Source organism: Nerophis ophidion, linkage group LG12 (genome assembly GCF_033978795.1).
Source record: "Nerophis ophidion isolate RoL-2023_Sa linkage group LG12, RoL_Noph_v1.0, whole genome shotgun sequence".
In the NCBI taxonomy this organism is placed as follows: Eukaryota; Metazoa; Chordata; class Actinopteri; order Syngnathiformes; family Syngnathidae; genus Nerophis; species Nerophis ophidion.
The window spans coordinates 32625091-32650791 of record NC_084622.1 but is presented as its reverse complement, the minus strand read 5'-3'; the positions used below and the strand labels follow the sequence as shown (position 1 = coordinate 32650791).

The following is a 25701-nucleotide window of genomic DNA, read 5'->3' as shown; positions in this document are numbered from 1 at the left end:
TACACTAATGGTTGTGATATAAACAATTTTAACACTCTCAGTAATATGCGCCACGCTGTGAAGCCACACCAATTAAGAACGACACATTTCGGGAGAACATCCTCACAGTAACACAACATAAACGCAACACAACAAATACCCATAATCCTTTGTATTCAAGACACTTCCTGACTATTTTATACACCCCGCTACCAGGTAAGGTGGGCGGGGTTGGGGGGCGCGGGGGTGTAAAATATATTCAGGAAGTGTCACGGATACGAAGGATTATGGGTATTTGTTGTGTTGCGTTTATGTTGTGTTACTGTGAGGATGTTCTCTCGAAATGTGTTTGTCAATCTTGTTGGGTGTGGCTTCACAGCGTGGCGCATATTAGTAAGTGTTAAAGTTGTTTATATCACAACCATCAGTGTACTCTGTGTCACCCAGTATGCCTTTCAATCTTGTACGTGTAATTGCGGAAGCTGCACACAACATGTTGCCGAACCAACAATCGGTTCGTACATGTTGTTGAAGGTGTATATGGCAATGGCTTCACAGCACGCCCATATTCTTGTAATCAGGATGAACGCTATTGGATAGTCGTGGGAACGTTAACGGCTCCAATTGTCTTCATTACTCTGTGAAACAGGTTTAAATAGCTCTGTGAGTGGTAAAGGCGGACAACCTCTGATGTATTTCAGTGGGCGGTTGGCGGGCGGGTACGGTCCTGATAAAATGTTGGCTCGGGTGGACGGCGGGTGGATGACGACTTTGGTGACGCGGATGCGGATGATATAATTGCCTATCCGCGCATCTCTACTAGAAAGTGATTGCGACAATTAAATCGAGTCTTTTTTTAGCACTCCTGAGACGAACGCAAAGACAGATAATGGACACGTGTGTGTGTTTTAACATGTTCGGACAGTCAGAAATAAATAACACACAGGTCCTCTATTCTGCAATTTTCCATCCATCCATCCATTTCTACCGCTTATTCCCTTTGGAGTTGCGGGGGGCGCTGGAGCCTATCTCAGCAAAAATCGGGCGGAAGACGGGGTACACCCTGGACAAGTCGTCACCTCATCCCAGGGCCAACACAGATAGACAACATTCACACTCACATTCACACACTAGGGCAATTTAGTGTTGCCAATCAACCTATCTCCAGGTGCATGTCTTTGGAGGTGGGGGGAAGCCCGAGGACCCGGAGGGAACCCAAGCAGTCACGGGGAGAACATGCAAAACTTTTATAATTTTAGATCGTAGTAGATCAGGCCTGAAGTGTGTTGGAGCATGTGTGAGAATATTGCATGAAAACATACCATCCTTATCGTAACAACATGTAATATAGTTATAGGTTTGCAGAAGCACACACAGTACCAACAATTGATTTTTATTTCATTTCTAGTGTACCGTAATCATATTAATTCAGCAGTATTGTGTTACTTGGAAAATGCACATACATATCCAGACAACTTAGTTTGAAGGATAGAATAGAATATGAAACTGGTCCTTTGGCAGCTGCTGGATTTCATAATATTGCTGTTGTAGCTTTTCTGCAAAAAAATGCAAATGATCCACCTGTTTTTTAGGGCAAATTGTGAAGCGCAATGTGTGTGTGTGTGTGTGTGTGAGAGAGAGAGCAAGAGAGAGGGAGAGAAAGAGAGAGAGAGATCAGTGTTTTACTCACCACATGTCCTTAATCTTCTGGCTTCTTTAATTTTTTGTCTGTCTATTGTGCTCATTGTTCACCCTGTAACAATGCATAACAGCGAATGTGACTATATCACACTTTTCTAGCTGATATATACAATATTCAGCTCACTTTTCCTCACATCTAGCTCATTGTTTTCACATTTTGCTAATTTTCATGTCAACTTCATTTTCCTCCATTAAATGGTGAATCTAAATGTCAAATTTAAATGTTAAATGTTGAATACAAAATGTTGAATCCATATGTAAATATTAAATAAGTAAATGAATTAAATAAATATAATGTCAATTTTTAAATATAAATGTTATATCTAAATGTTGAATCTAAATGCTTTGCCAAGTTTCAAGCTAAATATTTAGAAAGTATGCAAATGTTTAATTTTATTTGCTAGTAATACAAAGTTACACTTGGCGAGACATTGAGCTATAGAATATTGATTCATATTTAACATTCAGATTTAACATTTAGATTTATTTTACACCTCAAATGTGAATAAAATGAGTTAAAAGTGAGAAATGTGAGCAAAATGTGGGAAAAGTAATATAAACATGAGAAAATTGAGGAAAATATAAAAAAATATCCATCCATCCATTTTCTACTGCTTATTCCCTTTTGGGGTTGCGGGGGGCGCTGGCGCCTATCTCAGCTACAATCGGGCGGAAGGCGGGGTACACCTTGGACAAGTCGCCACCTCATCGCAGGGCCAACACAGATAGACAGACAACATTCACACTCACATTCACACACTAGTGCCAATTTTTAGTGTTGCCAATCAACCTATCCCCAGGTGCATATCAGCTAGAAAAGTGTGATTGACTTTTTACATTCGGCACCCCATATGTATTGTGATACACTATATTGCCAAAAGTATTTGGCCACCGGCCTTGACTCACATATGAACTTGAAGTGCCATCCCATTCCTAACCCATGGGGTTCAATATGATGTTGGTCCACATCTATTACAGTTCCAACTCTTCTGGGAAGGCTGTCCACAAGGTTGCGGAGTGTGTTTATAGGAATTTTCGACCAACCTTCCAAAAGCGCATTGCTGAGGTCACACACTGATGTTGGTCGAGAAGGCCTGGCTCTCAGTCTCCGTTCTAATTCATCCCAAAGGTGTTCTATCGGGTTCAGGTCAGGACTCTGTGCAGGCCAGTCAAGTTCATCCACACCAGACTCTGTCATCCATGTCTATATGGACCTTGCTTTGTGCACTGGTGCACAGTCATGTTGGAAGAGAAATTGACCTGCTCCAAACTGTTTCCACAAGGTTGGGAGGATGGAATTGTCCAAAATATTTTTGGTATCCTGGAGCATTCAAAGTTCCTTTCATTGGAACTAAGAGGCTTAGCACAACTCCTGAAAAACAACCCCTCATCATAATTCCTCCTCCACCAAATTTAACACTCGGCACAATGCTGTCCGAAATGTACCGTTCTTCTGGCAACCTCCAAACCCAGACTCTTCCATCAAAGTTTGATTCATCACTCCAGAGAACGCGTCTCCACTGCTCTAGAGTCCAGTGGTGACACACCTTACACCACTGCATCCCACGCTTTGCATTGGACTTGGAGATGTATGGCTTAGATCAGGGGTCGGCAACCTTTACCACTCAAAGAGCCATTTCGACCCGTTTTACAAAATAAAGAAGACAATGGGAGCCGCAGATAACAATAATAAGGGCGTGCTATGAAGCCATTGCCTTAGACGCCTTCTACAACATTTACAACCTGCTTGCCAGTCCAGCGACATGTTGTATGTGACAAGGCATACTGGGTGATACAGGTTACACTGAAGGTTGTGATATAAACAACTTTAACACTCTTACTAATATGCACCACACTGTGAACCCACACCAAACAAGAATGACAAGTACATTTCGGGAGAACATCCTCACAGTAACACAACATAAACGCAACACAACAAATACCCAGAATCCTTTGCATCCATGACTATTTGTGACTATATTATACACCCCGCTAGCACCTAACCCCCCCGCCCCTCTCCGGGCGTCGGTTGAGGTGGGTGGGGTTGGGGGCGCGGTGTTGTGAATTATAGTCAGGAAGAGTCATGGATGCAAAGGATTCTGGGTATTTGTTGTGTTGTGTTCATGTTGTGTTACTGTGAGGATGTTCTCCCGAAATGTGTTTGTCATTCCTGTTTGGTTTGGGTTCACAGTGTGGTGCATAAGAGTGTTAAAGTTGTTTATCTCACAACCTTCAGTGTAACCTGTATCACCCAGTGTGCCTTGCAATCTCGTACATGTGACGATAGAAGCAGCGAAATGCATGCGTCTGTTTGGCACGCAGATAGCATTGCGTGAAAGGCAGGCGCAATGACATTTTGTAGAGGACGTTAAATGTAAAGCCATCATGGCACGCCCTCAATGTTGTAGTCCGAGTAAAAAAATCGGAGAACGTTGACCCCGGGTGATGTCCGGGAGAGGCACCAAAATCCAGAATCCCCACGTTACAGTCTGGGGGGTCGGCGATTATGTAGCTGAGCCGTATCAGAGTTGCAGAATATGCGGTTCCGGAGCCGCGGGTTGCCGACTTCTGGCTTAGATGAAGCCGCTCAGTCATGGAAACCCATTTCTTGAAGCTCTCTGCGTACTGCACGTGGGCTAACTGGAAGGTCACATGAAGTTCGGAGCTCTGTAGTAACTGACTATGCAGAAAGTCGGAAACCTCTTTGCACAATGCGCCTCTCTGTTAGTTTACATAGTTAACCACTTCATGGCTGAGTTGCTGTTGTTCCCAAACCTTACAAGTTCTTATAATAAAGCCCACTGTTGACTTTGGAATATTTAGGAGCGAGAAAATTTAATGACTGGATTTGTTGCACAGGTGGCATCCTATGACAGTTCCACGCTGGAAATCACTGAGCTCCTGAGAGCGGCCCATTTTTTCACAAATGTTTGTAGAAACAGTCTCCATGCCTAAGTGCTTGATTTTATACACCTGTGGCCGGGCCAAGTCATTAGGACGCCTGATTCTGATCATTTGGATGGGTGGCCAAAAACATTTGGAAACATATTGTAAGTTGGTGCCTCAGGAGGCTGACATAGTTTGTACAAATCACATAACTACTGCGTCTTTACTCTCCAATCACCATGACGTTGAATCTCTTTGTGCGTGGGATTTGCAGGGTGAACCCGAGCCGTACGAGGAGACCAATGTGGACCGTCTGATGAGCTCTCTTGGTTATGGAGGTGGATCTACTGGCACCGGGAACGGTAGCCTGGGGGTGAAAGCTCACCGCGGCTCAGACTCCTCCACACTCAGCTCCCAGCCATCCATTGACGACGTCCGCACACAGATGAACATGTTGCTTGGCAACGCTTTCAGCCTGGCACACTCAGAACATGACCCACCTTCGCCTCCGACTAAGTGCGTTCATTTCCTTTACATAAGTTTTTATACTTTAAATATATTCAAAATCATGTAGCAATTTAGCAAGTTTTGCAATATTTAAGTGTTTCGTCTGGAAGAAACTTTAAAAAGTGCCTGAAGGCTGGATTTGAACATTCTTGTGTAAATGTATGCAGTTAGTATTGGAAATGTTAACTTGATAAAGTTGAGCATGCTGGAGAAATAGGAAATTATTGACAGTATATTTCCTCTTTCACAAGTCGACGCCGCCATCACCACCACCGCGCCCACAGCGCCTACAAACCGTCCCACGTGGGCCACTACAGTGATGGCGTGACCAGCGCACCTGGAACCATGAACCATCCCTGTGGAGGCAGGCAAAGGAGCCTGGGATTTGAAGATTTGCACCAGTGTAGTTTGCCCAAACCGGTGAGCGCATATCTAGAACTGTAAAACAGTTACAACTAGGGATGGGTAGAAAACATACTTGCCAATAGGGGTGTGGGCAAAAAATCGATTCGAATTTGAATCTCGATTTTCACGTTGTGCGATTCTGTTAGGACTCTGAGTAAGGAGAGGACCCAGATGCAGAGAGGAAGTTCAAAAAATAAAGCTTTTTTTTTTAAACAACTTTTTACCTCCAATGCAAAACGTTTTTCGCCAGAATAATCAACACGTAGAAACATAATTCCGAGGATAAACAATTAACTCAAAATCACTCCACAAAAATAAGGAGGAATACTAATCTAAGGAAGTTCTAACAAAAAAAGGAATATCAATAAGAATAAACGAAAAGCGCTCCAACAGGAAGAAAAAACACCAAACGACCTATATATACACTAACTATAAAAAACAAAAAATCACTCAATCAATGAGGCAATAAATTCAAAATTTGCAAAAACAAAAACTCACCATTTAGGTAGACGAAGGATAACCAAGGACGCTCGAAGGAGGAAAAAAGTAAACTCAAAATTACAGCAAAAACTGCTTGATCCAAAAAGGGGGAACCAGGAAGACAAGGAGGTATCCAAGGACATGGACATGAACGCTAGAAAGGCACGATAGACGAGACAATCTGGCACAGGACAAGAGGAGGCGTGATCTTAAATAGGATATGGGAATGATGGGAAACAGGTGGAAACAATCAGGGATCAGGGATGACGTCAGACTGGTGACACAGGAGGAAGGGCCCGTGATCTGAAACAAGAGGGTAGCGTTTCAAAATAAAACACGTAAATCACAAGACAGAAAAACCAAGACAAGACTTCCCTCACCGCGGTGTGACAGATTCAGAATCAATTCTCATTTTTAAAAAATCGATTGTTTTATTTTTTTTATCAATCCAACAAAACAATACGCAGCAATAACATAACAATTCAATCCCATTCCAAAACCAAACCTGACCTAGCAACACTCAGAACTGCAGTAAACAGAGCAATTGAGAGACGACACAAACACGACACAGAACAAACCAAAAGTAGTGAAATAAAAATGAATATTATTAACAACAGTATCAATGTTAGTTATAATTTCACCATAGCAGTGATTAAAAATCTCTCATTGACATTATCATTAGACATTTATAAAAAAAAATTTAAAGTAAAAATAGTGTCACAGTGGCTTACACTTACATCGCATCTCATAAGCTTGACAACACACTGTGTACAATGTTTTCAAAAAGATAAAATGAGGTATAAATTTGGTTAGATTTTTTTCGGGAGACTCACAAATTTCAGTGCCCCTCCAGAAAATCTACCGGGGCAACCATTCTCTCGAATTTCTCACAATTTCCACCCGGACAACAATATTGAGGGCGTGCCTTTAAAGCACTGCCTTTAGCGTCCTCTCTCACCTGAAACCTTCACCCCTTAACAGCTGCATGATGTCCAGGCGTCCGCTTTTCCTCCATATAAACAGTATGCCGGCCCAGTCACATAATAATGTAGTTTGGACGGGTTTAACAATGGTCTTTACTCGAAGATGTCAAGAAATACTGACACGTTGTATGATCTTTTAACTGGTTTAATGCTAACATTAATTTCACACACACACACACACACACACACACACACAAATTGATGCAAGCATACTACTTGGTCAACAACCATACAGGTCACAACTTTAACCCTGTTACATATATGCGCCACACTGTCAACCTACACCAAACAAGAATGACAAACACTTTTCGGGAGAACATCCGCACCGTAACACAACATAAACACAACAGAAGAAATACCCAGAACCCCTTGCAGCATTAACTCTTTCGGGACGCGACAATAACATCTACGGCTTTTGGAGCTCAGTGCACAACTGCACACACACCAAGTTCCAAAATGATTGGAAAAAAAAAAAAATACATTTCATCCAGGACAGCTCGTAGGAGAAGGGTATGCTGCCTGCACCTCAACCACGCCCCCAGCACCCCCTTCCCCCCCCATCTCCCGAATTTGGAGGTCTCAAGGTTGGCAAGTACGGTAGCAAATTCGTTATGTTTACTGACAGAAGTCTGCCGGGAGTACCGTATATTGATTTTCGTGAAATCAAACTGTTCTATATTTCGATACCATTGTTCCATGTTACGTCATTTCCAGTTTCAGCCTCAGCAACTTGGCCGGGAAACAAGCAGTCAAACAGAGCGGAGTCAGACGACTGCACTTTTCAAACAGCGACAGCTAGATGCTAATTTACAATAAAGTTGAAGTTAAAGTCCCAACGATCGAGACACACACACAGTGGGTGTGGTGAAATTTGTCCTCTGCATTTGACCCATCCCCATGTTCACCCCCTGGGAGGTGAAGGGAGCAGTGAGCAGCAGCGTGTGCTACGCTCGAGAATCATTTGGTGATTTAACCCCCAATTCCAACCCTTGATGCTGAATGCCAAGCAGGGAGGCAAATGGGCCCCATTTTTACAGTCTTTGGTATCAACTCACGACTTTTCAGTCTCAGGGCAGACACTCTAACCACAAGACCACTGAGCTGGATTTGCCATAAACATGCTAGTGATTAGCATTAGCTATGTCGCGTAGCGATTTCAACGCCTCCAAATTTACTAATGAAAACCACAACTATGATGCGTGTTAAAATCAAACCGCTGGTGTGTAATAAATATAATAGTTTAAACACTTTGTAGGGCTCAACAGAAGAAAAGACAGGTACATTCAACCTAATGGCTAAGACTAGATAGATACTGTCAATAGATACAATTGATAGATAGATAGACAGCACAGCTCAGTGTTGATTGTTAAATTGTTATTATTATTTTTAACATAGGATTTGAACATTTGTTAACACATTTCAACACACACAAAAGTACCACAAATGTGTTACTATTGACTACTGGTATCGATTCCCTGGTAACTGGAGATGTTATCGTATCGATTCAAATGTGAACGGCACCCGTCCCTAGCTACCGCTAACTTTGTTGTTACAATGCCCTAAATTCTGCAAAAACTCAAGGTCAAGCACAGCAGCCATTTTGACATATTTTTTTTTAGCAAATATCAAGGTAAATAGGACACATAGAGCCAGCAGAGTTAGGCAAAAAAATAAATGAGTAAAACAATTTCCTTCATTAACTCTTCAGAAAGTATCAAATACAAAATACAATCTATAATACATTACCAAACAAATATATTTTAGGTAGTAACATACTAACAAATTAGTCCACCAGTGTCACAAAATGGATTGTATATGATTTGTTTTGGTTCTATTCAAAATCAATAACATTTTAATCGTATTTTCATTCTTCCTTATCATTAATTCTCAAGGCATTGAATTGATCACAACTGGACTTTTCAGTTTGTCTTAGAAGGTGGTCCGGTCCGCCTCTGATCTGAACAGGCGACATCAGTTCATGCTTATAGACTTAAGTTGGTTGGATCTCGTCATTAGACTAGAACTAAAGTAATTAGACTAAAGTCTGTAGACCAGGGGTCACCAACGCGGTGCCCGCGGGCACCAGGTAGCCCGTAAGGACCAGATGAGTCGCCCGCTGGCCTTTTCTAAAAATAGCTCCAATAGCAGCACTTACCAGTGAGCTGCTCTATTTTTTTAATTGTATTTATTTACAAGCAAGCTGGTCTCGCTTTGCTCAACATTTGTAATTCTAAGAGAGACAAAACTCGAATATAATTTGAAAATCCAAGAATCTATTTTAAAGATTTGGTCTTCACTTGTTTAAATAAATTCATTTATTGTTTTACTTTGCTTCTTATAACTTTCGGAAAGAACATTTTTGATAAAAAAATACGACCTTCAAAATTATTTTAGGATTTTTAAACACATAACTTTTTACCATGAATTGATTAACGTGGACCCCGACTTAAACAAGTTGAAAAACTTATTCGGGTGTTACCATTTAGCGGTCAATTGTACTCAATATGTACTGAACTGTGCAATCTGCTAATAAAAGTATCAATCAATCAATCAATAAAAAAAACTATTAAATTCCTTTCTCTTCTTTCCTGACAATTTAAATCAATGTTCAAATATTTTTTTTTTTATTGTAATGAATAATAAATACATTTTAATTTCATTCTTCATTTTAGCTTCTGTTTTTTCAACGAAGAATATTTGTGAAATATTTCTTCAAACTAATTATGATTACAATTTAAAAAAAATATTCTGGCAAATCTAAAAAATCTGTAGAATCAAATTTAAATCGTATTTCAAAGTCTTTTGAATTTCTTTTAAAATTTTTGTTCTGGAAAATCTAGAAGAAATAATGATTTGTCTTTGTTAGAAATATAGCTTGGTCCAATTTGTTATATATTCTAACAAAGTGAAGATTGAATTTTAACCTATTTAAAACATGTCATCAAAATTATAAAATTAATCTTAATCAGGAAAAATTACTAATGATGTTCTATAAATAATTTTTTTTATTTTTTTAAAAAGATTCGAAATAGCTCGTTTTTCTCTTCTTTTTTTTGGTTGAATTTTGAATTTTACAGAGTCAAAATTGAAGATAAACTATGTTTCAAAAGAATTTTTTTTTTTCCTGTTTTCTCCTCTTTTAAACCGTTCAATTATGTGTTTTTTTCATCATTTATTCTCTACAAAAAAACCTTTCGTAAAAGAAAAAAAAATGTACGACGGAATGATAGACAAAAATACCCATGTTTATATATATATAGATTTATTTATTAAAGGTAAATTGAGCAAATTGGCTTTTTCTGGCAATTTAATTAAGTGTGTATCAAACTCATGGTAGCCCTTTGCATTAATCAGTACCCAAGAAGTAGCTCTTGGTTTCAAAAAGGTTGGTGACCCCTGCTGTAGACTAAAGGGATGTGACTAACCAAAGTCTATGAGCATGAACTGATGAGGCCTGTTGAGATCAGAAGTGGAACATCTTCTATGACAAACTGAACAGTCCAGTTGCGATCGATTGAATGCCCAAATAAGGTTATTGTGATTGTTTTTTGGGACTGAAAGATAATTAGATTACTGCTTCTCAGAACAACATGTTTAAAAGTTACCATTAATTGCTGAATATCAAGTAAAAAGGCCTTACAAAGATTAAGACAACCATTAGATTAAGACAACACATTAGCATTTTCTTTTTTAGTAACTCTTGGATTGTTGTGTTGTGTCCAGATAGAACTTTCACCTATGTTTGTCACCCACGTGTTAGGACATGCAGTACACGTTAAATCATGCTTTGATGTGTAGGGTTTCCGGTTCACACAGCTCCCTGATATGGGCATCGGGTCTCCCCCGCCACTCATCCCCTCAAGACCAGGACCACTACCTGGACCTCCACTGCGACGGTAAGACTCATCTTGCAATAACACACACACACACACACACACACACACACACACACCTCATTAGAAAAATAAATACTGCTAAAATATTTGGGCACTTTGTGATCCGCCTCCCACCCAAAGTCAGCTGGTATAGACTTGGGCCCCGAGAAACTATCAGCAGACTTCAAAGACTGCTCAGTAAATCCAAATGCAGCCTTGAGGCTAATCGCTCAATTACACATACAGGAAGACTTGAGGGTGAAATGTGCTCAGAAGACTACAGAAAAAAATCTCTGCAGAATATTAGGCAGCAGAGTTTGAACACATTACCCCCCCCCCCCCCCCCCCGTCCCCCCCACACACACCCCCTAGCCCCATCATATGATGGACTGCATTATTTGAGGAACCATCTTCTTCATTCAAATGTCACTGCTGTGTGTGAGTGTGCTTTCTTGCTAAATACATCATTACTGATTTGGATTCAAGGGCAACATTGCCATCTAGTGGTAAACTACGGGAATTGGTGTAGTCCATACAGTCTATTGCAGTGTTTTTCAACCTTTTTTGAGCCAAGACACATTTTTTTTTCATTTAAAAAAATCCAGGGGCCCACCATCAGCAGAACATGTTGAAAACAAAACTCAATAGTCTATATCAAAGGTTCCCAAACTCTTTGACTCGGGGGTTGCATTGGGTTAAAAAAAAAGAAATGGCTGTATATATATATGTGTGTATGTGTGTGTGTATACATATATATATGTATATATATATATATATATATATATATATATATATATATATATATATATATATATATATATATATATATACTGCATTATATACTTTTATATATATATATATATATATATATATATATATATACATATATATATATATATATATAAATAAAAGTCTGTGTTTATTTACACATTCACACACATAACACCCATCTACTCATTGTTGAGTTAAGGGTTGAATTGTCCATCCTTGTTTTCCTAACCATTTGAATGTACAGTAAATGGCAGTATTGTCCTGTTTAAAAGTGTCACAACATTGCTGTTTACGGCAGACGAACTGCTTTACGGTAGACGAAAACGGACTCCTGTCGTTGTGTGTTGTTGTCCCGCGCTGGGAGGACATTAATGAAACTGCCTGGCAATCAACCCACATAAGAAACGCAGAACTCGCCCTTGATCATTCTACAGTTATAACGTCATTGGGCAGACACGCTCTTTATACACGTCACTCAGGTATGCATGGAGCTGGAGGGGGCGTGGCCTCCAGCTCCGCCTGAATTTCGGGAGATTTTCGGGAGAAAATTTGTCCTGGGAGGTTTTTGGGAGAGGCGCTAAATTTCGAGAGTTTCCCAGAAAATCCAGGAGGGTTGGCAAGTATGCATTTACATATATATGTGTGTGTGTGTGTGTGTGTGTGTGTGTGTGTGTGTGTGTGTGTGTGTGTGTGTGTGTGTGTGTGTGTATATATATATATATATATATATATATATATATATATGTATATGATGTATATATATATATATATATATATATATATATATATATATATATATATATATACATGTATATGATGTATATATGTATATATATATACACACATATATATATATATTTAGACAATATGGTTTGCCTGAGCAACTAGGAGACACAGAGAGTAACAAGCGGTAGAAAATGGATTAGAAAGGACAGAATTACAATAATATTAATCAAACAATATTTTATGTATTTTTTTAACTTGGGACTTCCCGCTCGCTGGATTTTGGACTCTGGCAGCAGGGCCGGATCCGGCCGTAGTTCGGGGACCCCTGGTCTATATTGACAATATAAAGCCGTTCCAATCAAATACCTGACACAATTGTTTGATATGAATTCAAACCATAACCATCTATGCATCTTTAATTATCTTGACTCAAAGTAGGCTTGCAAAGCAATTGGCTACCTGCTTTCACCTACTGATATGGAAGAGTTATTAGATGGTTACTCTGCTGATCTTTAGACAGCACAGACACTCTACAACGGCACGTTATTTGCAAATTCTAATTATTGGTTAGCAAAAAATATTTTTTGAACCAATTAGGTGAAATTAGATAATTTCCCACAGCACACCAAACAATATCTAACGGTACACTAGTGTGCCGCTGCACAGTGGTTAAAAAACACTGGTCTATTGGCATAATATACACATTTGCATGTGTCCACCTCAGTTGTGCTTTAACGTCAAAAGATAGGTTGGCTTCTTTTTTAGGGTTAGTAGTGTAGAAAAATGATACATTTTAAGTGTTCTTTTCCTAAGTGTATCTTAAGTGTTTGGTTGCTATGGATTTGGCTCATTATCCCTTCAAAAACCTTTTCTGATGTGTGTTTACGATCATGGTCGGCTAAAAAAGATCATTAATTCATTTTAACTGACCTCCGATGAATACTTATTAGCAGTAAATTGAGTTAACCTGTTCAACTTCTCCTTCATTCCCCGAACAGTTCTATTCCCGATGTGAGCCTGAAACCTCGAGTGTCTGAGGCCTCAGACCTCCAAGCCCAGCAGCACAATGGTGCTCCCTACCTGCCATTGTCCAGGACCACCTTCCCTGCTGTTACTGTTGACCAGTCCATCAGCACCTACTCAGGTGAGATGGCCTATATATATATATATATATGTATGTATGTATGTATATATAAATATATAAATATACTGTATACATATATATGTATGTACGTATGTATATATATATATATATATATATATATATATATATATATATATATGTGGATATATATAGATTGGATTATCTAGAGAATAGTGCTCGATACCGTGGTAGAGCGCAATATGTATGTGTATACATATCATGTATGATGTATGATATATACTGTATTGTGAGCCAGGAAGAGGTGTGTGTGTGTGTGTGTGTGTGTGTGTGTGTGTGTGTGTGTGTGTGTGTGTGTGTGTGTGTGTGTGTGTGTGTGTGTGTGTGTGTGTGTGTGTGTGTGCGTGTGTGTGTGTGTGTGTGTGTGTGTGTGTCACAATGAACTCTAACCTTTCCATGTGACAGGAAACCCAATAACAGCAGTGTACGCAATATCAGCCAACCAACCAGATTACTCCGACTACTTCGTCATGTCGCCTCCATCTTCGTACCGTAGTCCATCCTGGATGTCCTACCCGCCTGAGCCAGAAGACCTTCCACAGCAGTGGAACGACCCCCCGGTGAGACACACCACGCTTAAATATCGTTGAATGAACTGATGCATGGCGGTGCCAGTTTACCAAGCGGTTCTTATTACTTTGTCTCTCTCACACAGAGCTCACGACACCTTGAAACTATCTGCTGAAGTCCCGCGCCATCGAGCTTTGTAAGTTTGATCATTTGTTGAGTTTTTTATTTCTATTTTTTGTTTCATTTTGTTCATTTCCTCTTCTCAATTAGTAACACAATGTCAATCAATGATTAAGAAATAATAAAGTTCTCTCAAATACATAGTTAAGTAATTTTTGATTTATGATGGCTGAGATAGTTTAATTTTCAATAAGGTTTCAGATGTTTGTCGGGATTCTTCATTAATTATTTTTTATTTGGTAAGTTGTGAGTTCAAACCCCGACCGAGTCATACCAAAGGGTTAAGCCGAGACAATGATTTGGATTGCTTCTTCAATGCAGATAGGATTTGGAACGAGTCAGGCGTGGATGTGAGTACATAATGAATTTATTAATACGCTAAATACAGAAAAAGCAAACAAAAGGAGCTCACAAGGAGGTATAATACTAGGCTACGAAATACAAACAGGAAACAAAAACACTTGCTCGATGGCATGAATAATAATAAACTATAAACAAAAACAACACGATGGCATGGCTATAAACAACTAAAACAAAACACTTACTGTGACCAAAAACAAGTGGCATGAAAAGCAAGGAGGGTGGCAGGTGATCAAAGGCATGGAGGATGAGCAGCATAGGTAGGTGGGCATGTACAGGAGAATGCAAAGTTCCCAGACCGATGAACAGAAAGCAAATGACTTAAATAGTAGCTGTGGTTATTGGAAACAGGTGTGAGAGGCTGAGGATCGGGGTGTGACTTGGGGGACCAGGTGGAAACCAATGGGTTGGCATCGAAACAAACAAAACCAGGAAGTGCAAAACGGGGAACAAGAGTCCAAAAAACAAAACAAAAGATGATCAAACATAAAACTGATTACCAGCCATGACACCAAATACTATAAAAATGGGACCCATTACCCCCCTGCTTGGCACTCAGCATCAAGGGTTGGAATTGGGAGTTAAATCACCAAAAATGATTCCCGGGCGCGGCCACCGCTGCTGCCCACTGCTCCCCTCACTTCCCAGGGGGTGGGTGATCAAGGGGATGAGTCAAATGCAGAGGACACATTTCACCACACCTAATGTGTGTGTGTGACAATCAGTGGTACTTTAACTTTAACTTTAAATATCTTTGAATATCTTTTTTTTTCCAACATTATGTATTATTCTGACCTTTCGTACCACCGTTAGTGAATGAAGCGCACGTGTAGTTATTTGCCATATTTCTACAGAATAACTCAGATATATATAATTCAGTAGCAAGAAGTAGAGAATATGAAGTAATTTTTGGTCCAGAGCATGGGTGTCAAACTCTGGCCCGCGGGCCAAATTTGGCCCGCCGTGTAATTTCTTCTGGCCCTTGAGGCGATACCAAATTAACATTAGAGCTGGCCCGCCGGTATTATAACGCCGCATTCACCGCTAATACTCATACTTGCCAACCCTCACAATTTTCAGTGCCCCTCTCGAAAGTCTCCTGGGGCAACCATTCTCCCGAATTTCTCCCGATTTCCACCCGGACAACAATATTGGGGGCGTGCCTTAAAGGCACTGCCTCTACGGCCTCTACAACCAGTCGTCACGTCCGTTTTTCCTCCATTCAAACAGCGTGCCGGCCCCTGTCACATGATAAACGCGGCTTCTACACACACATAAGTGATTGCAACGCATACTTGGTCAACAGCCATTCCGGTCACACGGAGGGTGGACGCATAAACAACTTTACCACTGTTACAAATATCCACCACACTGTGAACCCACATCAAACAAAAATGACATACACATTTCGGGAGAACATCTACACCGTAACAGAACATAAAAACAACAGAACAAAGACCCAGAACCCTTTACAGCACTAACTCTTCCGGGATGCTACATTATACACCCCTTGTTACCACCAAACCCCGCTCACCTCTTTGTTATTTTATTTTCAAATGTATTAGCCTGTGGAAAAAGTTAATGTTGATATTTACCTCAGAAGGCTGCATATAGAAAATAGGCATTCAATTTTTATTTAGATTTTATTTAATATACCATTGATGTTTTTCGTTTGTTTTCTGAAAGTTGATTTTGCACTATTAAGTTATATAAGCGTTGCTTGTTCCATTTTCAGTCTGAAAGCAAATCAGTGTAGCAAACTGAGCAATAATTAACGTTTTATTCATTCACTTTCTCTTGCTACTTCAAGGCTTGAATGTTTGATTCATTCATTATTGTTATTTTATTTTCAAATGTATTTTTATCCTGTGGAAAAAGTTTATTTGGATATTTACCTCAGAAGGCTGGAAATAGAAAAGAGGCATTCAATTTTTATCTAAATTTTATTTGATATGCCATTGATATTTTTCAATTATTATTATTTGAAACTCGATTTTGGATGTCACTATAAAGTTATATAAGCCCTGCTTGTTCAATATTCAATGCAAAACTTGTTTGGGTCCGTCTTAAAATGTTAATTCGTTCAACCTTGGCCCGCGGCTTTGTTCAGTTTTAAATTTTGGCCCACTCTGTATTTGAGTTTGACACCCCTGGTCCAGAGCATATTTTGATTTATTTATTATAGACATATTTCTTGCTACTTCATGTTGTATATTTTTATATGAGATTTTATGTTTATTTTATCATCAATTATTACACCCAAAAATGTGATTTGTTTTATTCTGTCAATGTCTACTCCTTCCATTTGTATTTGTGTTTGACTTTCCTTTCTACTGTTACGGAATAACATTATTTTAGTTTTACTGAGATTCAAAGATGTTGTTTTTATCAAACCATCTCTTGAATTTGTTATTTTTTTCTGTTATCACATATATATTTCATTAGTGGGCTTTTTTCATAAAAAAAATATCTGCTTAATTACATTGTCTGAGTGACGAATCAGTAATTGTACTGTATGATCTAGTGCAGCGTTTTTCAACCACTGTGCCGCGGCACACAAGTGAGAAATTATGTAATTTCACCTATTTGGGTTAAATACAGTACATTTTTTTATAAACCAGTAATATTATAGTGTGCAACTAATGTGCCGTTGTTGAATGTCGGTGCTGTTTAGAGCTCGGCACGGTAACTGTGTAATACTCTTCCATATCAGTAGGTGGTAGCAGGTAGCTAATTGATTTGCAGATGTCGGGAACAGGGTTTGTTGTGATAATAATATGCAGACGACAGCGGGAGGCAGTGTGCAGGTAAAAAGGTATCTAATGCTTAAACCAAAAATAACAAAAGGCGAGCGCCCCTAAAAAAAAGTCATTGAGGCTTAGGGATAGCTATGCAAAACAAAACTAAAACTGAACTGGCTGCAAGGTAAACAAAAACAGAATGCTGGACGACAGCAAAGACTTACAGCGTCTGGACCAGACTCTGTCCTCAAAGTACATCCGAACATGACATGACGATCAACAATGTCCCCTCAAAGAAGGATAAAAACGTCTGAAATAAACATTATTGCAAAAACAAAGCAGGTGCGGAGAATAGTGCTTAAAGGAAGAAATGAAACTGCTACAGGAAAATACCAACAACACAGGAAAAGCCACCAAAATAGGAGTGCAAGACAAGAACTAAAACACTGTGCACTAAAAAACAGCAAAAAACTCCAAATAAGTCACGGCGTGATGTGACAGGTGGTGACAGTACACCTACTTTGAGACAAGAGCTATAGTAATGCATGGGTAGTTATGGTTTAAAGTCATATCCAACAATTGCGACAATTAAATTTTACTGTCAATATCGGCTGCTGAGTTAAAAAATTTTAAAATTTCTGCTGGTGGTGTGCCTCAGGATTGTTTCAATGAATAAAATGTGCCTTTGCTCAAAAAAGGTTGAAAACAATACTTTGGGGTACGTTTAAGTGTGGCGCTCTAACTAAGCATAATCATTGCCGTTGCACTTTTGCTACAAGAAGTTCTTTATGCATATCCCCTACAGTAAGATGGCAAACTGGTGATTAGGCCGGGGTTTGTCCCAACTAGGGTTGTGAGGTATACCAGGACTAATAAAATACCACCAGACTAATGAATTAAAATTGGTACTATACTGCTTCTGAAAAATACCGGTTTGATGAAATACAAATTTGATATTTATGTTTGGGATTAAAGTTTGTTGAAAATTTTGAGCAAACAAAAAAAAAAAAGGTAAAGAAAACGCAAGGAGTTTTATGTCATGTTTGGCTTACAAGATTATTCAAAATTAAATCCCCAGATTTGTTTTAAATCGGTGTGTGGGTGTGTGTGGATAAAATCTTGACCAGCTATGTAATTTAGTTTTTTTGTTAAAAATAAACAACAATGTAAAAATATGTTTGTATATTTCTTGAAATGTTAATGATTGGCATGAAAAAAAAGGTTAAACTCTAAACTCAAGGCACAAACCCAAATAATGGTAGTTTGCAGTCTATAAATGAAGTACACGACACAGTTCTACATACAGTCCATCCCATTAGTACAAAAAAAACACACAGCCTGCTCGCATTTATTTAAAGGGACAAGCGGTAGAAATTGGATGGATGGATGTCTACATAGTCACTGTCATGTACAGTAGGGATTTGTGCTCACGTAAAATCCATTAGATGACGTGTCGCTGAATATACCTAGTTCCGTACCAAATATATACCATGTTTTCCGAACCATGGGGCGCACCGGATTATAAGGTGCACTGATGGTCTATTTTTGGTCTTTTTTCATATAAAAGGCGCACCGCATTAAAGGCCGCATTATTAGTCATATTATTGTTTTGTTTTTTTCTTATGTAAAACACTTCCTTGTGGCCTACATAACATGTGATGCTGGTTCTTTGGTCAAAATATTGCATAGATTATGTTTTACAGATCATCTTCAAGCCATTTCTGACAGTCGCTTCCAGATGCGGCGTTTTGTGGTCGGTCTTATTCATGTGGCTCACCTTCGGCAGCGTCATCTAGCCGTCATCTTTGTTGTAGCGGTGTAGCGTGCAAGGATGGGAGTGGAAGAAGTGTCAAAAGAGGGCGCTAACTATTTTAATGACATTCCGACTTTACTTAAATCAGTAACAGAGCAGCATCTCCTCATCCGGACAGAAATGTGTACCGTGAAAAACCGTCCGACCGGAACTCTTATTAACTGAAGTTCCTTGGGTGAATAATGTAAACTCAATACACCGGTATGTTTTAGCGCTTTCATGGCGAGTTTACTGACTGATATAAGTAAGAACTTTACATTAGGGGCAGCATGGCGTAGTGGGTAGAGCGGTCGTGCCAGAAACCTGAGGGTTGCAGGTTCGCTTCCCACCTATTAACATCCAAATCGCTGCCGTTGTGTCCTTGGGCAGGACACTTCACCCTTGCTCCCGGTGCCGCTCACACTGGTGAATGAATGACTGGTGGTGGTCGGAGGGGCCGTAGGCGCAAACTGGCGGCCAAGCTTCCGTCAGTCTACCCCAGGGCAGCTGTGGCTACAGATGTAGCTTACCACCACCAGGTGTGAATGAATTTGAGCGCTTTGAATATCTAACAATAGAAAAGCGCGATATAAATCTAATCCATTATTATTATTATTATTATTACTTTATATTAGAAATGGCATTGCCCCATATCAAGAAGATAAAGAAAAATAAGAAGCTTATCGACTACGGTGTCTGTAGGGACTACAAACGTGGACACGCGCAATTTTTCAGGATGTATGCAGATCCCAAATACAGATCAGCAGGTACCATAAGGTAAGACAAGTTTCTTTTGCATAATATTGCGAAACAAAACGCCAGGAAATGTCTTACCTTATACACACACCATAATACTCTTATGTTTAATGTGCTGACAATCCATCAAGCGGTGCGGGTTCAAAGCTTACCAAAGTCGTACTAAAATATTTTGACAGATTTTTAGGCTTTGTGTGTAATGTTTTATATTTTCAATGGAACATAAAAAAAATGTTGATGTTGTTTACTTGGGTCATATTGCCACCATACCTCTTAAGTATCTCTTATGTTTGACTGCCATCTACTGGTCACACTTATCATTACACCGTGTACAAAATAAAATTGCTTCCAGGTCAGGGAGCAAAACCAGAATTATTCCACACCGGGTTACGAGGTGCACTGTTGAGTTTTGAGGAAAAAAAAATATTTTAAGTGCGCCTTATAGTCCGGAAAATACGGTATCTGTTTTGTTTCACAACACGGGTAAAAGTCTTACGTTGTAACTTTCTCTCCCACAGGTGTTTGTTTGGGTGGGAAGATGACCTCTGTCTAAAGTTGTTCAATTCAAGCGGAGGTTCCACTATCTTCCATCGCTTCCTTGTTTTTCTGGAACCACATCCCAAAGACTCTCTTCTCCACACTTGGTCCGTCCTCACGGCCCCTCACTGATCAGTTTTCTTACCAACAGCCATATTTGTCTGAGACCCTGACCTATACCCTTGGTTCCTACGTGGTGAGCACTGTACAGAACAACAACAAAGACTCCCTCAACCTGCTATACCATCTGGCCCTTGAACAGCGCGAAGCCGTGCCTCGCAGTGTGTCCAGCTCATCGTCACGGCCCCCTGCCCAGCACGGGACAGCACATCCAGTCCAGTCCCCAGCACAGACCAGTCTCCTGGTCCACTTATTAAACTGACACACATAGGACTGGGCCATCCTGGGCTTGACCCCCGACTGACATAAAACTGTGCTTTCTTTCTTTTGCTCTTTTTTTAGAGAAGAATCTAAATGTCTGCGTAAACCTTCTGCCACTAGTTAGCGTGTAATTTAAACTCCAGTCCAAAAAATGGAAAGAAAAGAAAAAAAAAGAAAAACAAATATTTTATGTCAATTTTTTGGGGTTTTAGACATGTGGTTTTGTCTTTACATTTGTGCATTGACTACTGGAAACAAGTGTTTTTTTTCCCTTTCACTCACCATATTTCAAAGCAAAAAAAAAAACTTTAGTAACATTTTAGCATGGGGAACATATTCACCATTAATTACAAAACCCGTTTCCATATGAGTTGGGAAATTGTGTTAGATGTAAATATAAACAGAATACAATGATTTGCAAATATTTTTCAACCCATATTCAGTTGAATGCACTACAAAGACAAGATATTTGATGTTCCAACTCATAAACTTTTTTTATGTCTTGCAAATAATAATTAACTTAGAATTTCATGGCTGCAACACATGCCAAAGTAGTTGGGAAAGGGCATGTTCACCACTGTGTTACATCACCTTTTCTTTTAACAACTCTCAATAAATGTTTGGGAACTAAAGAAACTAATTGTTGAAGCTTTGAAAGTGGAATTCTTTTCCATTCTTGTTTTATGTAGAGCTTCAGTCGTTCCACAGTCCGGGGTCTCTGCTGTCGTATTTTACGCTTCATAATGCGCCACACACGTCTGGACTGCAGGCGGGCCACGAAAGTACCCGCACTCTTTTTTTATGAAGCCACGCTGTTGTAACACATGCTGAATGTGGCTTGGCATTGTCTTGCTGAAATAAGCAGGGGCGTCCATGAAAAAGACGGCAGCAAATCTTGCTCCAAAACCTGTATGTACCTTTGAGCATAAGTGGTGCCTTGGGCACTAATGCACCCCCATACCGTCACAGATGCTGGCTTTTGAACTTTGCGTCAATAACAGTCTGGATGGTTTCGCTTCCCCTATGGTCCGGATGACACGATGTCGAATATTTCCATAAACAATTTGAAATGTGGACTCGTCAGACCACAAAACATTTTTCATCTTAGATGATCTCGGGCCCAGAGAAGCCGGCTGCGTTTTTGGATGTTGTTGATAAATGGCTTTCGCTTTGCATAGTAGAGATTTAACTTGCACTTACAGATGTAGCGACAAACAGTATTTAGTGACTGTGGTTTTCTGAAGCGTTCCGGAGCCAATGTGGTGATATCCTTTAGAGATTGATTTCGGTTTTTGATACAGTGCCGTCTGAGGGATCGAAGGTCCTAGTCATTCAATGTTGGTTTCCGGCCATGCCGCTTACGTGAAGTGATTTCTCCAGATTCTCTGAAATTTTTGATGATATTATGGACCGTAGATGTTGAAATCCCTAAATTTCTTGCAATTGCACTTTAAGAAATGTTCTTCTTAAACTGTTTGACTATTTGCTTTTGCAGTTGTGGACAAAGAGGTGTACCTCACCCCATCCTTTCTTGTGAGAGACTGAGCATTTTTTGGGAAGCTGTTTTTATACCAAATCATGGCACCCACCTGTTCCCAATTAGCCTGCACACCTGTGGGATGTTCCATATAAGTGTTTCAATCCAATCCAATCCACTTTATTTATATAGCACATTTAAACAACAATAACGTTTCCAAAGTGCTGCACAGCCATGTTAAAAACAATATTATGCTCCACCAATGACTGAATAAAACAAAAAATGAATAAAAACAAAACCAATAAAAACAATATAAAAACAAATATGATTAAAAACTATTTTAAAGGGTAAAATCAATTAAAACAGTAAAATAAAAATAAAAGTGTATAAAAAACACAGAGGACAACAGAGGACAGAGGACCACACAACTCACGTAGTGTTAAAAGCCAAAGAATAAAAGTGGGTCTTAAGACGAGACTTAAAACACTCCACTGTGGAAGCAGTTTGAACATGGAGCGGCAGAGTGTTCCAGAGCTTAGGGCCGACCACAGAGAAGGCCCTGTCTACCCTGGTCTTAAGTCTGGTCTTGGGCACCACGAGCTGGAGCTGGCTTTCGGACCTCAGAGCGCGCGCAGGGATGTAAATTTGGATGAGGTCCGAGATATTTTCAGGTGCCAGTCCATGTAAAGATTTAAAAACAAACAGCAATGTTTTAAAATCAATTCTAAAATGAACAGGGAGCCAGTGCAAACTCTGAAGAATTGGTTTGATGAGCATTCATCAACTTTATCTGTATTTATTGCCACCTTTCCCAACTTCTTTGTCACGTGTTGCTGGCATCAAATTTTAAAGTTAATGATTATTTGCAAAAAAAAATGTTTATCAGTTTGAACATCAAATATGTTGTCTTCTTAGCATATTTAACTGAATATTTGCCAACTCATATGGAAACGGGGTTTGTAGTTGCTTATTTACATGCAAATTAGTGACATATTGGCTCTTAATTTGTCATTATTAAGTACTTATTAATGCCTTAGTCTGCATGGCCTTATTATACAATCGTACATTACCCTCCCTAACCCTCTTACCCTAACACTAACCAAATATCTCTAAATTAAGTCTTTGTTACTTAGAATATGTTCCCCATGCCAAAATTTTACCAAAACTTTAAAACAGAAACATTTCTGTACTTTGTTTACCGTTTTTAACATATATGGAAGAGTGGGGGAAAAAATGAATTACCCCCAAGTTTGTCAGTCATTTTATTTTGCTGAGCCATTTTTGTTGGCTTGGGCGTCGTCGTTTCTCGGTCCAGTCGGCTCCGAAGTGAAGACCTGCGACTATTTAAAGTATTTTTTTCAGATAAATACCAATTTACTTGAAAGATGTCTGCCGTATTCTACGGCATAAATACATTGTTGATGATTTATGTCTTGAGGAGGGGACTATTTAGATGGATTATTAGTCACTGCACTGAGTATTGCTGTCCAAGTCACCTGCTGGTGACGGCCAGGCTGTGTGTGTACCATGTCCGTGTACTTCTGTATATAGCAGATGATTTATTGAAGATATTTATGCAAGTTGTGCGGGAGGGCAATTTTCTTGACATCGTTCTGATGACTTGTCTCTTTCACTGCATATTTGATGCGGCCGTTGACATCTGTGAAGGCTTTACACCGTTTTCCAGAAACGTTTCGACCCATCGTATTATTACTCAAAAACACCACCGTCATCATAAAAAGGAAATCTGGTCCATAGGGACGCGCGGCGGATTTTATGCCCGCGATGCATCCGTTCGCTGCATTCCCAACGTTTGATCGAGCAAATATAGCCATACGAGTCAAAATATTGCAATTTTTGTACAAGAATGTCAAAGTCGAAGTATTTACGCTATTGCCTCTCGAGAGAAGTGGAAACATTAGTACTCTGTGTATTGTTTAAAGAGCTCCGAATCACAGAGACGGGCGCCAAAGGAGAAAATAGCCATATATAAATACATTTGTTTTGCCAAGGGGAAGTCAAACAGCTAATATGTACAATGTTTTCTCAATGTTATCAAAATAAAGAGGGCTTGGAATGCTCTCTTGAGAGTTCATATAGAGCAGACACAACTAATAGATAGTATACCATGAAATTAGCACTTAATAAAAGCTATTGTATAGCATTCAAATTCTAAAGGAAATTTTATACGTAAGTATCAAAATATTATTTGCACATCTTTTTATCTAAACCATGTGTTCACTTTACAACGTGAACCCTCTACAACAGTGGTCGGCAACCCTAGGCTCTAGAGCCGCATGCGGCTTTTTCTGGAGCTTTTCCAAAAATATATGAAAAATAGAAATGATGAGGGGATAAAAAACATATTTTTTGTTTTAAGTTGGTTTCTGTTGGAGGACAAGCATGACACAAACACTGTTTGTATTAAACATGCTTCACTGATTTGAGTATTTGGCGAGCACCATTTTGTCCTACTAGTTTTGGCAGTCCTTGAACTCACCGTAATTTGTTCATATGTACAACTTTCTCCGACTTTCTAACACGTGATTTATGTGATTTTGTCCACCGAACTGATAACGTTGTGCATGAATGCACAAAGGTAAGTTTTGTTGATGTTATTGACTTATGTGGAGTGCTAATCAGACATATTTGGTCACTGCATGACTGCAAGCTAATCGATGCTAACTTGCTATTTAGGCTAGCTGTATGTACATATTGCATCATTATGCCTCATTTGTAGCTATATTTGAGCTCATTAATCCTCTTAATTCAATTTATATCTCTTGACACACTATCTGTATGTCATGTAGCTTTTAATTTTTTGCGGCCCCAGACAGATTTGTTTTTGTATTTTTGGTCCAATATGGCTCTTTCAACATTTTGGGTTGCCGACCCCTGCTCTACAACAAACAAATGACATATGAAATCCTTTTTACAGTATGTCCAACAATCAGTCCACAGAAATTTGAAGGTTATAAAAATAGTCTTTTGTTTTATTTTCAGGCCTTTGCATGATCTATAAAAGCTGATTGATGCTATTCCTGCTTTGAATCATGAATCAATAATACATAGATAACCATTGCCACTCATAAACATTTCATCAGATTTCATTAAAATATGAAAAAAATAAAAATAAAAGGGCGGAAATGCTCTTGACAAAGTAATTTCAGGACGGAGACTTGACGCGATGCTATGATAAGTAGTTGTGCAATGTTTGTGCTTTATTCTGGATGTGGCGAGATGCGTTTATTGAAGATGGACTCTGGGATGTCTTTTTTCATTTCCTTATTTGCAAATGTCTTTTTGCTATGGTGTCACCCTTACGGTGACGGCGACAACATAGAATGCTGTTAGATATAGTTGCAGAAAAGTTTTGGTGAATTTCAACAATAAAGATGAATTACATTTATTTTGCTTCTCTTTTTGCACAATCATTATTGGCAAACCACTAGAGGGGACGGAGGTGAGCATACACAAACAGCAATCTCCCCT

The 25701-nt window shown here is 39.3% G+C and overlaps 1 protein-coding gene across 2 annotated transcripts in view; it reads left to right on the top strand.

Annotated features, from left to right (window-relative positions):
• Positions 1 to 25618, top strand: part of kiaa1549la (KIAA1549-like a) — a 299333-nt gene extending 273715 nt beyond the window's left edge. For both annotated transcript variants that reach the window (XM_061917395.1, XM_061917394.1), the window contains 7 exons: positions 4841 to 5082; positions 5325 to 5493; positions 10740 to 10837; positions 13312 to 13457; positions 13881 to 14035; positions 14131 to 14181; positions 20333 to 25618. In XM_061917395.1, coding sequence (XP_061773379.1) covers positions 4841 to 5082; positions 5325 to 5493; positions 10740 to 10837; positions 13312 to 13457; positions 13881 to 14035; positions 14131 to 14160 — 840 coding nt within the window. In that variant the 3' untranslated portion in view covers positions 14161 to 14181; positions 20333 to 25618. The remainder of the gene's footprint in view (positions 1 to 4840; positions 5083 to 5324; positions 5494 to 10739; positions 10838 to 13311; positions 13458 to 13880; positions 14036 to 14130; positions 14182 to 20332) is intronic.
• Positions 25619 to 25701: the final 83 nt, after the last annotated feature.